Raw genomic sequence first — 17466 nt, forward strand, 5'->3', positions numbered from 1 at the left:
GAGGAGGCATGAATTTTTGTCCCCATTTTGCAGATGAGGAAACTGAGACTCAGAAATGTGAAAGTACATTTTTTGAGGTCCCACAGGTGATAAGTGGAGAAGCTTCCATGCAAATCAGACCCATCTGATTCCAAAACCCAAAGAAAATTTTAGTAAAGAATGTTGTGGAGGGGGGAAGAAAAACTATAATTCTGGCCCAATTTTCATTTTTAAATATATTCTTTTCTAACCCTTGTCCATATTGGTACAAACTTTTACATAATTGTATTCATTGCATACACACTATTTTATATCTTGGTTCATACTCATTTCTTCATGCTTCCACAGGCTTTAAAGTGGTCAGTTAAAATCTATATAGGGCTTCCCTAGCAGTCCAATGCTAAGTCTCTCTGCTTCCACTGGAGGGGGCATGGGTTCAATCCCTGGTCTGAGAACTAACATCCAGTACGCCACGTGGTGCAGCAAAAAAAGAAAAAAAAAAAACTATATAATCTCCACTGAGTGGTTGTACCATAATTTACTTCTGTACAGTTTCACTTGTGGAGCTCCTTTCTCCTTGTTGACTGCTCCCTGTGATTAGAGCCACCCAGTGTATTAGTCAGGTAACAAATATTTATCAAATACCTGTCGTGGACAAGTTGCTTTGCCAGGCTCCCTGGGGGCACAGAGAATGACATAGTGGATCCAGGCCTTTAAGAACTGCTCAGTCCAGATGGGCCGACAAGAAATGGAATAGGGAAGGCACTTGCTGGGAGTTGGCCTGCCCCAGCCTCTCACTTCTTGCCCCAGGGACTCCTCTAAACCCCCAAGTTCAGGATTGGCCCCATTCTCACAGGAAGCAGATACAAGGTCCTAAACAGAAGCAGAGCTTCTGTCTTATTACTGCTGCAGGCTCCTCTCAGATTCTTACCTGAATTCTAGTCCCCTGTGGCACCATCTTCTCACCTGGTGTGCTCCACCCACCTCCTTCCCTTGTCTCCCTGAGACCTCCTGACCAGGCCCCCAGCAAAGGGGAACACGGACAGCTAGATACAGTGGCCCTGTCACCTGGTCGTTGGGCCAACATTCTCCATCCCACCCCCACCCCCAATCTTCCAGTGCAGTCACAAATCACTTTTTGGTTAAATCAATATTAAGCGTTTACATTAATATATATGAGAGTGTTCCTTACTGTGAGTTTATTTACTTTCTTATGCAATATTTGTTAGCCTGCAGTAATTATGCAATTTTAATTTTCTCAGGTGTCTATGTTTCTATTTTTAACTTTTCCCCAAATTTTCTGTTTCCTATTACAAGTGCTCTGTAACAAATTACCACAAATTTAGTGGCTTAAAACACCAGTTTATCTTTTAGTTCTGAGGTCAGAAATCTGAAATGGGTCTCACAGAGCTAAAATCAAGATGTCGGCAAGACTTCGTTCCTTCTGTAGGTTCAGAGGAGAATCATTCCCTTGCCTTTTCCAACTTCTAGAGGCTGCCCACATTCCTTGGCTCATGGCCCCTACCTCAATCACTCCTACTTGGCCATTTTCTTCTCTGACTCTGACCTTCCCACCTTCCTGTTAAAAGAACACTAATGATTACCTTGGGCCCACACGGATAATCCAGATAATCTCCCCATCTCAAGATCCTTAACTTCAGTATCTTGGCTATTATGAATAATGCTGCAATGAACATAGGGGGGTGCATATATCTTTTCAAATTAGTGTTTTTGTTTTCTCCATATAAATACCCAGAAGTGGAATTGCTAGATTGTATGGTAGTTCTATTTTTAACTTTTTGAGGACCCTCCATACTGTTTTCCATAGGGGCTGCACCAATTTACATTCCCATCAACAGTGCACAAGGATTCCCTTTTCTCCACATCCTCGTGAACACTTGCTCCTTGTTGTCTTTTTGATGATGGCCATTCTGACAGTTGTGAGGCTATATCTCATTGTGGTTTTGATTAGCATTTCCCTGATGATTAGTGATGTTATGCATTTTTTCATGTGTCTGTTGGCCACCTGTATATCTTCTTTGGAAAATTGTCTATTCAGGTCCTTTACCCATTTTTTAATCGAATTGTTTGGTTTTTTTGCTACTAAGTTGTATGTGTTCTTTTATACTTTGGATATTAACTCCTTATCAGATGTATCGTTTGCAAATATCTTCTCCCATTCAGTAGGTCGGCGTGTCGTCTTGCTGGTTTCCTTTGCTGTGCAACCTAAGTACCCATCAACAGATGAATGAATGTAGATGTGCCATATATATACAATGGAATATTATTCAGTCATAAAAAAGAATGAAATCTTGTCATTTGCAACAACATGAATGGACCTAGAGGCTATTATGCCAAGTGAAATAAGTCCGAGAAAGACAAACACTGAATGATTTCACTTCCATGTGGAATCTAAAAAACAAAACACCCTTTTTCACTTTTGCAAAAATTCTAGTATATTCTAGTATATTTTTAGTATAACATTTCTAATTCTAATATAACATTTTAAAATATTTTAGTTATCTACATTGTTTTTAAACTCAGTTTCCTGCCAGTCTTTCCATGTGACTCCTTAACCAGCCAAGCAACTCTGATTTATTCTATTCTGATAACACACTATATTGGCCTTACCTGTATGAACGTGAGTTATTTTCAATAAAAACTTTAATAATGACTTTAAAACATAAAAAATAAACAACAAAACAAATGAACAAACAAAACAAAACAGAAACAGACTCATAGATACAGAGAACAAACTGGTTGCCAGAGGGGAGAGGGGTAAAGAGTTGAGCAAAATAGGGCCTCCCTGGTGGCACAGTGGTTGAGAGTCCGCCTGCCGATGCAGGGGACACGGGTTCATGTCCCGGTTCGGGAGATCCCACATGCCGCGGAGCGGCTTGGCCTGTGAGCCATGGCCGTTGAGCCTGCGCATCCGGAGCCTGTGCTCCGCAACGGGAGAGGCCACAACAGTGAGAGGCCCACATACCACAAGGAAAAAAAAAAAAAGGAGTTGAGCAAAATAGATGAAGAGGATCATAAGGTACAAATTTCCAGTTATAAAATAAATGTCATAGGGATGTAATGTACAGCCTATGGAATACAGTCAATAATACTGTAATAACTTTACAAGGTGACATGGTTACTAGACTTATCATGATCAGTTTGTAATGTATATAAATGTCAAATCACTATATTGTATCCTGGAAACTAATATAATATTATATGCCAACTATACTTCAATAAAAAATAAACTAGAGGGGAAAAAAAGCAGGGTTGAGGGGGAAATCCTTAATCACAGCAGCAAAGCCCCTTTTGGCACGTAAGGTAACATATTTACAGGTTCCAGGGATTAGAACATAGACTTTTTTGCTGGGGGGACATTATTTGACCTACCACGTGCTCCAACAGATCTGTCAAATACCCATCAGAATCATCAGATAATCTACCAGTTCCAATCCTGAGTCTTAGGGAGCTTCCACCTGGAAATTGGTTCCTGCTGGTTTGTACGCCCTTTGCAGGCACGTAGGCTGCAGTTTCCTATGGAAGCTAAGTGAGGGAGTTATGGTCCCAAGCATGTCCTGACATCGCCTGTGCAATATTGTCTCCTCTGTCATTCTCTTTGTTTTTGTGGAATTAAATCTCTTTTAATCTTTACTCTCATTTTCGTGGGGTTCTGGAAAAGAAAGAAGATAAACAAGTGTGATCAAGGCTCCATGTTTATCTGACAGTTGTCTTTCACGCAAACCTTCGTAACAGGGGTTTTTGTTATTGGTTTTGTTTTTATGGAGTCAAGAAAGAAGAGTTTTGATTGTGTAATTCAGGCAGGTGACCAGGAAAGAGAGACTGAAAGATCTGCTTGCACTATAATTTGACTAACAGACCTGATTTTCCAGAAAGGTCTATGAAGGACTTGCTGTAGGGATTCCTCTTCGCTTTAGAGACAGCTAGTGTGACCTGATGGAAGAGCAAGTGCTTAGGAGTCAGATAGACTTGTGTTTGTTTCCAGCTTTCCAACTTGCTACCTCCGTGACCTCTCTGAGCCTCACTATCTTCATCTGTAAAGTTGGCATAACAATAACTGATCACTTATTGTGGATCTGACTCATAGTAAGCACTCAACTACATCAAATGCGAAACTGCTTTCAAGTCAAGTCTCCTAGGTGGCAAGGGGTGAGGTGTTATTCTATAGTCAAGACTCTGTACCACATCGACAACTTCCAGAATCTGTCATCTGTGCTTTGGGCCTTCCCTGGGTTCTTCCCAATTTGTCTCTAAGTATTGTTGCTCTGACTCTGAACACTGTGACTCTGCTGCCGTTTTCCCATTTCAGCAAGGGCCTCCTGACCTAGCAGCCAAGGCGGCCCCTGACCTCTCGTCTACTGCCCCTGCTGGGATCCCTGGAACTTGGGACCACGGAAACTAATCGAGACCCCTCGGCCACCAAGAAAGACCTCCCCAGTGAAATCCAAGTAAGGACTACCCGGGATGGAGTGGAGCCTGGGGGCTTGGGCTCCATTACAGCCAGCTTTCTCTCACAAGATTTCTGAAACAGTCAACTTGGCAGCAAAATCCCAAGAGAGCCAGAAAGCCCAGCTTTCCACAGCCTGCAGGCTGCACAGCGCTCTAGCCAGTGATGCCGGGGCTGAGTGTCATTTTCAATGAGGAAGTCTCAGAATTAGCGCAGCAGGGAAAGGGCCCATGGCAGCTGCCGCTCCATGGGGACAAAGAGCTTCTAGAACCAGGGGATGAGCTGTGCTGCTGGCCCGGGAACCCCTGGTCAGTGAACAAGTGCCAAGGCCTTCAGCCTGAGGTTCCCCAAGATCGTCCTGTTTTTAAAGATTCCTGTTGTCAGACCATATATTCCAATTTGTTTTCACTGTGGGGATCTCCCTTACTGGGGAGTGCTAAACCTGGTTTCTGAATTTCCAATTTTCTCTTTCTCGTTATTTCCCTTTTCACTTTCAGGCTAACTCCTCCTCCTCCGGCTTCAAAAAAACAAAATTATGCCCAACTGATAACAAAATCTGTTATTGCCCCAAAGTAAGTATTTTCATGTTCATGGGACAGAGCTGTTCAAGGTATGTGAATAAAATAATCTCCATTCTTGGCCTTCACAGCCCTTCCTGACTTGAGCTAATTGCTGCCAGGTATGTCAGAGAAATGCCAGAACCCGATGGGATTCCTCCCAGACCTCAGCTCCTACAAGTGGGTTCTGTGGTCCTCTGATCCCACAGCTTTCAAGGTCACTTCAAAGGAGCTCTCAGTGGGAGTGCCCCAGAAAGCCATTCCCTGACCTCAAAGGGCATGATGCCCAATACACGTCCTTGGCAAAGAGCCTCCCGTGGATTTATGGTGCTACTCACCCTTCTCCTGATTACCGTGTCTAAGATTTTCTGTAGATTGCAGCTCTGTTTCTACTCATCAATTAAAGTTTTTAATCCATAAGTTTTTAATTATAAATAAGCTTAGATGTGTAACTTAGCTTTAGGCCTTTGCATGAATCTTTGTGTTCTATTTATTTGGAAAATTTTTATTGAGCACCTATTATTTGCTATACATTGAGTCAGGTGCAGGGGGACAGCAGTGAACACGGCAAAGTCTCCACTCTCAGGGACTCACATTCTAGTGGGGAGGGGCAGGGAGATGACCATAAACATGTTAATCCATCCAAGATCTACAAGTGCTACGAGGAAAAATAACACAGGCATAGGGAGGAGGGTGGGATTGCTATTTTATACCGAGAAGTCAGGGCAATCCCTGTGTAAAAAGCCAGCAGGAGCCACTTTGGCACCTCAGGCAAGCACTCTTGGCCAAGGGAACAGTGGGTACAAATGCCCTGGGTGGGAACTTGCTTGGCACGTCTGATCTTTTCCTGGAAAGCAAAGAGGCCCATGTGGGGGGAGTGGAGGAAGTGAGGAAACAGTGTTGGGAAACGAGCTCAGAGAAGCAGCAGAGATGATGAATGTAGTAAGCAGAATAATGACACCACCACCACCCCCCGCCCACAAAGAAGTGCATGTCCTAATCCCTGGAAACCACCACTTTGTTCTGTTACTTGCCAAGGGAAAATTAAGTTTGCAGATGGAATTATGTTGCTCATCAGCTGACCTTGAGATGGACAGATCAACGTGGATTATCCAGGTGGGCCTAATGCAAATGTAAAGGTCCTTACACATGAAAGAGGAAGTCAGAGTGTCAGAGAAGGAGACATGACGATAGAAGCAGAGGTTGGAGTGATGCCGTTGTTGGCTTTGAAGATAGAGGACAAGGCCACTAGGAACAGGGGCAGCTTCTAGGAGCTGGAAAAGGCAAGGAAATAGATTCTCCTCTAGAGCCTCCGGGAGGAATACAACTCTGCCAACACCTTGATTTTAGCCCAGAGAGACCCATTTCAGACTCTGCCCTCCAGAACTATAACAAGCTGGTGTTGTTTTGGGGGTTTTCTTTTGTTTTTTGTGGTACGCGGGCCTCTCACTGCTGCGGCCTCTCCCGTTGCGGAGCACAGGCTCAGGACGCGCAGGCTCAGCGGCCATGGCTCACGGGCCCAGCTGCTCCGCGGCATGTGGGATCTTCCCGGACCGGGGCACCAACCCGTGTCCCCTGCATCGGCAGGCGGACTCTCAACCACTGCGCCACCAGGGAAGCCCTATCCTCATTTTCTGATAAGGAAACTGAAGCACGGAGATGTTGAATAACTATGGTTGGTGGCAGAGCCAGGATTTAAACTCGGGCCCATCTAATTCCAAAACCTGAGCGGTTTCCACAATGCCTGGCCGCCTCCTGGCCTCTGGCCATTAAGGAGAACGCAGAGGAGGATGTGGGCTGGGAAGCAGAGCGGTGGCAGGCGCCAGCGGCTGGCTTGTGCACATGCTGAATTTGAGAGGCCTATGGAGGCGCTCAGGAGCCAGCCGGGTCTTGTGCTTGGGGGTGAGGAGAGAGGTTAAGCTGGGGGAGGGCATGGGCGGAACTTGGGTGCGGGCATCCCACCTCACACGTCTGTGTTTAAGATGTGAGTAGGGCACTAGCAGAAGACTGGAGCAATCTCAGCACTCCAGGCTTGCACTATACCTTATCTTCCACCTTGAGGCCCAGGAAATAATAAACGTGTCACCTGGCTACTGCTTCGTTCGGAATAGGGAGCAGATTTGCGTCACCTTGGGAGACGAGATGTCTGCTAGGAAAAAGCATTCAGAATCAGAGAACATGGACAAAGTCAGGACTTCCAGGCAATGTCCCTGGACCCGCATCCAGTTCCTCAGCCCCACCCCGGCCTGGCCTCGAGGACGAACCCCTTACCTGACGCCCAGTCCACGGCATCCCTTCACTCCTCAGCATGGCGCCGGCTCCTCTCCGCACCCACCTCTCTGCTCTGAGCCCGTTTGAGTCAGGCATACAAACGAGTCAGGCAGCTGATCTGGAGAATGACTGGGTGGGTGTCCCTCACACTAAAGGGGACTAGCTGTTTCTGGAGGTAATGAGTAGATGCAATGTTCAGAAAATAGTCTGAACTTGAACGGTGAGAGCTGAGAGTAAGGTCAGGGTTTCTGGGAGGCCAGAGCCTGCATCTCTTTTCCATTAAGTCGAAAGATACCACTCAGTTTACGCCTCTGAGAGGTGCAGCGTGGAAGGTTCTGGTCTGATTCCATCCCGGCTGGGCATGCTGACACCCCCTCTGTCATTCAAGGCCCACCCACTCTCTATCCTCCGGGACCATGTAAAGTCAGTCCCCACATCCTCTTCGCGCTACCTGCTAAACCTCTCATTCATATCTCCTCCTTCCCCATCTCCTCCTACATCCTCTCTCTTCTTTCCTCACCCTCAGGAATCAAGGACCTCATCTCTGCTGCACTGCCTGCCACCCTGTTCACTCCAGCTCAGCCGTACAGAGCTGAGTAACCTCACAGATTTCATGGAGTCCCCAGACTCAGAAACACAAAACTCCGTAAATCTACTCTGAAATCCACACTCTTAAATCCCCTTTGTCCTGTTTCCGGCCCATTCCTTGTCTATGAGTCACTGTCTGCATCAATCCTATTCCTCCACCTAATTTCCTAATCCTGTGAATTTCTCCCTCCTCCATTTCAAGTATCTTTACCGAGTCAAGGTCAAATCCTAATAGATTTCTGGCATCCTCCTCTTTCCCTTCTAGTCAGTGGGTCACCAAACCACCCCTGCTCACTTCTGGCCAGATTACCCAAAAGGGCTCCGTGTGAGGCGCAGCCACCCTACTGCCAAATTCCTTCTTCCGAACCACCCTCTGCCCCTACCCCCCACCCCCCATGGTGATGGAGCAGGTGCAGAACGTGGCCTGGCTCTCACCAGGCCAGAGCCAGCCATGCCCAGGGAGGGCCCTGACTGGGACGGCATGGAAGCTGCGTGGATCACGGATTACTTGTCCCGCAGGACTGCTATCATTACTGACCTCGAAGAACAGATCTCAGAGCTGACAGCGACAATAGAGCAAATGAACAGAGCCCATCGTTCTGCCCAAAAACTGGTGAGTGGCCCTTGAGTTAACCGACATCTCTTTGGGAAGGGGAAAGGCCAGTAGTTTCAGATCACCTGCTATGTTCCAGGCAAGGCCAAGCACCTTCCTCCTGGGAGCCAGGCTGTCCAGACAACAGCCCTGACTCCATCCTCACCCATAATCGCAAGAACTCAAGTCCCTCCTCTAGGCCTAACTCAATTTCCGGGAGTTCTCGGGCAGCCTCTGGCATGTTCAACGCCACTATTCTTTCCACACTAGGGGGTGCCAGCCATTTCCAGCAGGGCTGGCTGTGGCCTGTGCGGTGAGTTAAATTTCAGACCTTGCTGAGGCTCTTAGTAACCGCACCAGCGTGACCAGGACTTCAGTTTTGCTCAAAAGCTGCCCAGAAGCCTCCAGTACCACTTCCTGTTGCTGGTGAAGCTGCCATAGGCCACTCTTCAGAACCTGCTCATTTCCGTTTGCACTCTTCGTGTTCCCTGGGGATTCTGGGAACACTCCCTTTAAAATTCACCATTCATTTTATCACAGACTTTTCTTCTCCGCCCTAAGCAGAGGTGTCTGGTGGCCTGGACTGCAATGATACATCAGACCCATCCTTAGATCTCCTCCCAACTCCTCCCCTCTCCTCCCCATCTGCCTATCCCCTCCTGCCACCAGCACCCCCCCCCCGGCCCCGCCTCACTTGCCGTTACCGAACCCACATGTGAAGGGTGACTTCCCAGCAGGCCAGCCCCTCGCCCTCTGATACACACCAGATGTGTCTGAATCCTGTAGTGACCCAGCATAGGACTCAGGCTGAGACCTTCCCTTCTGAGGATTCATTCCTATACCTTCCTGAAAACCCTGCCAAGTTCATGGTCACCTTCCTACAAAATTGAGGCTCAGGAAGTTAAATAATTTGCATGAGATCACTCGCCTCATCTGTGGTGGGTTAATGGGCAAAAGGCACACTTTCAGTCACTGAAGCATCGGCCCTGCTGAAGACATATTTAGAGATTATTTCTATCGAGGGACCTCAGATTGGGATTCTTAAAATTCTCCCAGCTGTGAACACCCTACATTGTTGTGTGACTGTGCAGAAGGGGGGGTGTGCTGGCCCCGAGCCCTTGTCTCGGCTGGCAGTGTCTATTCCTCCTGAGGCACTGGCCAGAGGACCCGATGTGCGTGTTAGAAGGGAGGTTCACCTGGAACTGAGCACTTCCTGCCTCCGGAAACAGAGCCATCCTGCCAACGAGGGCTTATTAACACTGGTTTTAAGTTCATCAAAGCAGGGTCTGAGTCTCAGGCCTCTTTGGCTCCTCCAGGTCAAGCCCTTTGCACAATCAACGATTGCTCAATTGAATTACGTATCCAAAAATCCGAAGGCCATGATCTTACAAAGAGAGTACAGTCCAGCCAAAGAGGGCAGACCTGCCCACAAAATAGTGAAAGGGATGGTTTCCATGCACCCTTTGTGAACTGATTACATACCAGACAATGCAGAGCGAGGCAAGAATTGTCCCGTTCCCTCAGTAACGATGTGCTTTCTGGCACTGCCGAACACAACGGGAGAGGCTTGGGGAGAGGGGCATACCCCGTGAATGGGAAGGCTTCTCAGAAGTTGCAGGTTGGAGTGGGAGTGGGGTCCTCAATCCTGTCTTGTAAATGCCAGCCTCGTTTCTAGCTCGCCAATGAAATGGATCTCCGCTGTGCTGAGACGCAGAAGAACTTTGAAAGCAAGAGGAGGTACACTTCCTGGCACAAGCTCTTGTGTTCTGAAGGTCCTAAGGCTCCTGCATCCTTGCAGGATTTCAGTTCACTGGGATTTCAGACAAGGCCAAATGGAACTGGGTGGCGAGGGGTAGGGGAGATAAGAGACATGTCTTTGGAGAGCAGAATGGTTTGATCTGAGGTCACTAAAATACAGCCCGGAGAAGGTTATTCCTGGCTTTGTAATTTCTCATCCAAATTTCATTTCAATTATAATCTCCCTTTAAGTTGATTGCCGAGAAGAGCCGTTTTTTGGTTCTCCAGGAGGTTTTCATGGTAAACTACTGTTGTTCCCAGCCTGGTCTCTCCCCACGCCTCTCCTCTTCTTCCTCTCACCTCTACTGTCCCTGGCTACTAGGTCAAGGTCTGGGCAAAATGGGAAGAAGGTATGGGAAGGGCAGGAGCCAGAGCTGTAGAGACAAACCAAGGGGAAGAAAAAGGAGGTGTGTTTTCTGTGAGAGTGAGAAAAGGAAGAGTCCCCTTCCACACCTCCTGCTGGGCACCAGAGCAGCCCCAGTTGTCCTGCTGGAGAGAAGTCTTCCTAAGTGTCACAAACTTGCTTTTTAAAAATTTTTTTAATTAATTGACTTATTTACTAATAGACTTTTTTTTCTTTTTTTACTATTTTTTATTTTTGCAGTACGCGGGCCTCTCACTGTTGTGGCCTCTCCCGTTGCAGAGCACAGGCTCCAGACGCGCAGGCTCAGCGGCCACGGCTCACGGGCCCAGCCGCTCCACGGCATGTGGGATCTTCCCAGACAGGGGCACGAACCCGTGTCCCCTGCATCGGCAGGCAGACTCTCAACCACTGCACCACCAGGGAAGCCCCTAGACTTTATTTTTTAAAGCAGTTTTAAGTTCACAGGGAAAAAGAGCATAAAGTAGAGAGAATTCCCACATACCCCCGGGCCCCATACCTGCACAACCTTGTGTCATCACTGACATCCCACACCAATATGCGATGTTTGTTACAATCAATGAAGCCTACACTGACACACACTGTTATCCCCCAATGTCCACAGTTTACATTAGGATTCACTCTTGATGCTGTACACGCTATGGGTTTTGACAAATATTTAGTGACACGTATCCGCCATTATAGTATCATACAGAATAATTTCATTGCCCTAAAAGTCCTCTGAGCTCTGCCTATTCATCCCTCTCTCCCCACTAACCCCTGGCAACCACTGATCTTTTGACTGCCTCCGTAGCTGTGCATTTTCCAAAATGTCACATAGTTGAAATCATACAGCCTGTAGCCCTTTCACAGTGACTTCTTGCACTTACCGATATGCATTTAAGGTTCCTCCGTGTCTTTTCTTGGCTCAACAGCTCATACAGCCTTTTATTTTTTTTTTAATATTTATTTATTTTATTTACTTATTATTTTTATTTTTGGCTGCGTCGGTTCTCAGTTGTGGCGCACGGGATCTTCACTGAGGCATGCGGGCTCTTCCTTATGGCACATGGGCTTCTCTCTAGTTGTGGCACGTGGGCTCTTGAGCACGTGGGCTCTGTAGTTTGCAGCACGCGGGCTCTCTAGTTGAGCCACGAGGGCTTAGTTGCTCCGCGGCATGTGGGATCTTAGTTCCCCGACCAGGGATTGAACCTGTGTCCCCTGCATTGGAAGGTGGATTCTTTACCACGGGACCACCAGGGAAGTCCCATATGGCCTTTTATTTTAACACTCCTCTTGAACACTGCCGACATCTGCCTCCTGGAATGGAGGCTGGAGAGACCTTGGGCTCTAAAATTATCCTGCGTGTTAATCAGCCCACAGTTTCCCAAAAGGATTGTAAGCAAAGACTGTGCTGTTGGGGGGCATCCATGGCCCCCTGATGTCTCCATGCAAAATAGTGGATGGTGAAAACAGGGATCTCCTCACCCTTTTCTGGATGGATGTCAGGAGAATGTGTCAGGAAGTGAGGGCCCCGCAGCCTGCCCACCAGCTGCCTGCGTGAGGGAGGGGAGGTGGGATCAGGTGAACTTTTCACGGATGACTGTGGCCTTCTCCTGGAGTCCTACGGGGAGCTCGAGGAGACTCACGCAGCACAGCTCAGTGAGCTGGAGAAAAACTACAAAGCAGCCTTGAAGGCAGAGAAGTTGGCTGCTCAGGTTAAACTAGGTACGGTTGGGACCTGGGAGAATGACCCTGATGAAGGGGTAGCGGCTGACCCTGCAGATCTAGGGCAGAGGAACACCCACGGCCACGGGTGGACTCTGCCTAGGCTTTCGAGGTTTCCTTCTCAAGCCCAGGAAGAGCAAGTGGTTGAGAATGAAACTGAAAAAAGGGAAACCATGTCAAGCAATGTCCTCCCTACCCCCAGAAGTTTGAAGGGTCTGTGGCCAAGTTTTGGGGTCTGAGCAAGTCCCTTCATCTCCTTAAGTCTTAGTTTCCCCATCTAGGAATCAAGGACAAGAATACCTGCCTTTATCAGAGTGATAAGAATGTGAAAGCACTGTTTAAAGTATATTTAAAAGGTCTACAAACGTAATACTGTTCCAATTCAACAAGTTTCCTCACCTGTAAAATGATGGTGTTTCATTAAATTCTAACAGGCACACTGTGATTTGTGTGGCCTTAAAACCTGTAAGGGTTGTGTGGGCCATTTATCCCATTATTTATGCTGCCTTTGGGAAGGACAAAGTGTGTACCCTTCAGAATTCTGAGTTTATAGACTAATCGCCACAGGGAGAAGAATTTCTATAATCTCCTTATTTTCCTTTAGCTTACATTTTTTTTTTTTTTTTTTTTTTTTTTGCTGTGCGTGGGCCTCTCACTGTTGTGGCCTCTCCCGTTGCGGAGCACAGGCTCCGGACGCGCAGGCTCAGCGGCCATGGCTCACGGGCCCAGCCGCTCCGCGACATGTGGGATCTTCCCGGACCGGGGCACGAACCCTTGTCCCCTGCATCGGCAGGCAGACTCTCAACCACTGTGCCACCAGGGAAGCCCTAGCTTACATTTTTAAAAGATGATATTTGTACCTTGCTGGTTTTCCAGTTCTCTAAAGAGAACATGTATTGTTTTCAAAACCAAGGTACACTAGGAATGTTATTTTAAAAAGAGAGAAGGTTTTGCTTCTGTTTTTCCTTCAGTTGTAGGTTTGCCCCCAGGGATTAGTCCTCATACTTGGGGTGCATCAGAATCACCTGAGAAGCATATTCTTGACAGATACTGAGCCTTGCCTCTGAAACTCAGCAGGCTTCGAGTGGGGTCGGGCCATCTAAATTTCTAATAAACTTCCAGAGTGATCGCTAAGGCAACACCATGGTTTCACCACCGACAAGATGAGTTTGAGGTACGGACGGTGTGCAGGAGAGCTCTCATTTGAATTTGAAAACATGTATTTCAGAGGAATCATGATGACCCTGTTGTTTTCCTTTTGTCCAGAGGATATGGGAAAGGAATATAAGTATCTGAAGAATCTGTTTCATATATATCAGGTGAGATTCAGAGCTCCTTTGTGGATTATGAGAGAAAGAGAAGCAAGGCTCATTCCTGGTTGATGACGTTGAAATGAATCTAGAGCTCTTGCCCAGAAAATCATTTCCTGAAATTCCCAGCCTCCTTGAACCTAAATGGCCCTCAAGGAGAAGAGGGAACCTGCGGACTGTGATGGCAGCCATGCAGGACATGTCAGTCACCCAGACCCTAAAGGAGCCCGTTGAAAAATACATTCGTCATTACAAAAGTAATACCTGCTCATTGTTTTTTAAAAAATGGGAATTCAAAAACCAACAACAGGGACTTCCCTGGTGGAGCAGTGGTTAAGAATCTGCCTGTCAGTGCAGGGGAGACGGGTTCGATCTCTGGTCCGGGAAGATCCCAAATGCTGCGGAGCAACTAAGCCCATGTGCCACAACTACTGAGCCGGCGCCCTAGAGCCCGCGAGCCACAACTACTGAGCCCGTGTGCCACAATTACTGAAGCCCACATGCCTAGAGCCTGTGCTCCACAACAAGAGAAGCCACCACAACAAGAAGCCCGCGCACCGCAACGAAGAGTACCCCGCCCTCACCACAACTAGAGAAAGCCCGCGCACAGCAACGAAGACCCAACGCAGCCAAGAATAAAACTAATTAATTAAAACAACAGCAACAACAGCAGCAACAACAAAAAGAATGAACTATCACCACCCCAAGACAACCACTGTTAATATTTGTACTTTGTAACATCTTTGATCTTAGTAAAGTACTGGGTCAAAAAGGATAAACACTTGGAAGGTCTTTGATGCATTTGGCCAAATTGCCACCCAAAAGGACTGTGTCGCTCTGCACTGACTCTAGCAAGCAGGGTAGGGGGTACCTCAGAACACAGCCCATCCACTTAGCCAGCTAATTTGATGGAGCCCCAGGAAACCAGAATTAGGGCAGGATTTCATCCTAGGGGGATGAGAGAGTGGGAGGGGGGAAGTGGACAGGGGAAGGGCTGGGCCAGCAAGCCCCCCATCCTATGGTGACCAACTGGTCCTGGTTTGCCAGGGACTTTCCGGGTTTTAGCACTGACAGTCTGGAGTCCCAGGAAACAACTCAGTCCCAGGCAAACAATGACAGTTGATTAAAAAAAACAACAACTTGGCATTTCCCTTGTTTCCCCCTGTGCTATTGATGAGTGATTCATGGTTCAGAGGGAGCTGACACGAGCATCTGCAACATGCTCAACTGCCTGTCTTCAAAGGAAGCCCAGTTCCAACAGGGCAAACGCCATGCAGAGTTCTCTTTGATCTTTAGGGTTCTGCAGGCTCTTGGGTGACTGGGCTGGAATTGACTCCCACCAGTCACCATATGGGGCCCCCAGCAAGGGTCCCAGGTGAGGGAAGCTGCAAAGGGCTCAGGGCTGAGCCTCAGGCCAGGATGCAGCCTTTCAGGATGCTTTTCTTCATGGTACCTTTGTACCTCCACAGGACAGCATTTATGATGGAATGGAGAAGTGGTCAGAGAAGAAGGCAGAATGGGAGAAGGAGTGGGAAAAGATCCTGTTACAGCAAAGTGAGTACAGAAAGTTTAGACTTTTTGATGACAGATGCACCAAGAAACTAGCATTAAGTTTGGTCTCAACTTGAGGAAGGCAGCCTTGAAGTCACGAAGGATGATGGGGGAGCTGCATGGCTGGACTCCTGAATGGAAAGGTGCCTGGAGTCTTCAAGAAAGTGCAACAAGGATAGAGTCTTTTATGTAGTTTAGCCACCTGAGGGTCTCAACCGTACCCTCCAGAACTCACTGATTGCAAGTTTGGCAATCATGTGCTGGAACGAGCTTGTGGACATCTGTAGGATTGCAGACTTGTTTTCTGGGTACAGGTGACCCCGAAGTTCCAGAAAAAAAGCTCTTGAATTAGTTTCAAATATTCACTTGTTGGGGGAGGGGCAACACAGTCCATACTCCCACGTCCCCCCTAGAGGAAGCCATGTTTGATATATTTTTCAATTGAGATATATTTTAATTGATATAAGGTGTACAACATGTTGATTTGATACAGTCATATATTGCTGTGTATTTTTTAAATATTTCCAACACTTAGCACAGAGCCTGGATCATACATAGTGCCCTATAGGACACTTTCCTACCTCCACTGAGCTTCTTCATAAATGGAAAAAAGAGAGAGAAATCTCTGGAAACTGCTCCCTGACCTAGAGGACTAGTTGAGGTAGAATTGGGGGCTCTATAAACCTATTCCACATCCTAGCCCAACACAATTCAGATCAGATTTAGTTGATATTCACAAATCACTCATATAAATGCAGATACTCCCTGGGAAAGGTCATCCTTAAAGCCCTTCCCACCCTGGACTCCCAGGAGGTAGCATGAAGACCCTGGAGTCAAGGCTGGGAAATGGGGTGTGGAGCTGCTCCTGTCTGAGTCTTTACCTGGAATCTTGGTGTAGCATAGCCCACGTCATCACCCGGACTCCCAGCTACTCGTACTACGCTCATCCCATGTTGCCAGAGTCTATGCTAAGATGCTACGAGCAGTTTTGGAAGACCGGAATTTAGCTGCTCATAGTGTAGCTCAGTCCAGACTTATCTTGTGAGCCCGGGGGTTGCCCCCCTATCCACCCCTAGCACCACGATGCTGAAGAAGAACTTTGTGTAAGACCTACACCCGTCCTTCCCCCTGTTTAGTACTGGGGCTCTGCTGGCAGGTTCCCCTGTCCCCCAAATACACTTAAGCCTAGCTCTGCCCCAGGGCTAAGTATACATTTTATTGAATAAATTTTATTGAATAAAGAATAATAAATTTTATTGCTAGAAAAGTCACATGAGCCAAGAGCTGTATTTTAAGGTAAGGGTATCAAAAAAACATGGTGATTGCTTCAGCAGAGGGAATGGACAAAATAATAAGCAACAGATCCAAAATAAACTTCTGGTTTCCCTACTCTATTTAACAGAGGTTTCTGTTTATTAATTTTTTTTTAATGAAAGCTTCTTTCTTTCTTTCTTTCTTTCTTCTTTCTTTCTTTCTTTATTTTTGGCTGTGTTGGGTCTTCGTTTCTGTGCAAGGGCTTTCTCTAGTTGCAGCAAGCAGGGGCCATTCTTCATTGCGGTGCGCGGGCCTCTCATGGTTGCGGCCTCTCTTATTGTGGAGCACAAGCTCCAGACGCGCAGGCTCAGTAGTTGTGGCTCACGGGCCTAGTTGCTCCGCGGCATTTGGGATCTTCCCAGACCAGGGTTCGAACCCGTGTCCCTTGCATTGGCAGGCAGATTCTCAACCACTGCGCCACCAGGGAAGCCCAATATCCAATTAACATCATTCCTCTTAAAAGTGAGCTGAATACTGTACTTATGAGTAATAAAAACAAGGAAAATCATGCTTAGGTTTTTGAAATCTAAGTCTAAACAGTGGTGTCTTTCACCACTGAAAAGCAAAGTCAGCTCATGGCGCAGGAGAAGAAGCTCACATGTTTCTGGGATAGTTTGTCACACTCACCACCAGCAATCAGGCTGGATGTGGGAGCATTATACCCTCAACCTCAACACATGAGGGGTTTTTTTAGCCAGATCAGATCACAAATATCCCCCTCAGTGATCTTTGACATTTCTTTTAAACTTACTATACTTTTTGTATCTACTACAAGTTCATTTTTAAACCTTCTCATCAAATTAAAGATACAATTAAAATCATGCCTACAGCTATGACTGTCTAGCTATTGCAAAGCCAGAGATTTAGATTGAATTTGCATGAAAATTATATTGTCCTGATTCCCATTCTCTTGACTTCCAGCTATCAAGAAAAAAAAAGAAAGAAAGAAA

At 47.0% G+C, this 17466-nt stretch overlaps 2 protein-coding genes across 2 annotated transcripts in view; one reads left to right on the forward strand and one right to left on the reverse strand.

Moving 5' to 3' along the window:
- Positions 1-4350: 4350 nt before the first annotated feature.
- On the forward strand, positions 4351-16209 carry FLACC1 (flagellum associated containing coiled-coil domains 1; the record flags this gene model as incomplete). The annotated part of the gene is made up of 11 exons (XM_060151171.1): positions 4351-4448; positions 4945-5019; positions 5127-5184; positions 7066-7205; positions 8383-8476; positions 10131-10192; positions 10748-10751; positions 12248-12341; positions 13608-13660; positions 15121-15205; positions 16013-16209. Coding segments are annotated over 11 exons (960 nt in total), but the record flags the coding sequence as incomplete, so codon positions are not given.
- The window catches only part of CASP8 (caspase 8), a 28799-nt gene continuing 27023 nt past the window's right edge, over positions 15691-17466 (reverse strand). Inside the window, exon 11 of the mRNA XM_060152339.1 lies at positions 15691-17437. Within this exon, the coding sequence (XP_060008322.1) occupies positions 17402-17437 (36 nt within the window). The 3' untranslated portion in view covers positions 15691-17401. The remainder of the gene's footprint in view (positions 17438-17466) is intronic.

This window comes from Lagenorhynchus albirostris, chromosome 6 (genome assembly GCF_949774975.1).
Source record: "Lagenorhynchus albirostris chromosome 6, mLagAlb1.1, whole genome shotgun sequence".
Classification (NCBI taxonomy): domain Eukaryota; kingdom Metazoa; phylum Chordata; class Mammalia; order Artiodactyla; family Delphinidae; genus Lagenorhynchus; species Lagenorhynchus albirostris.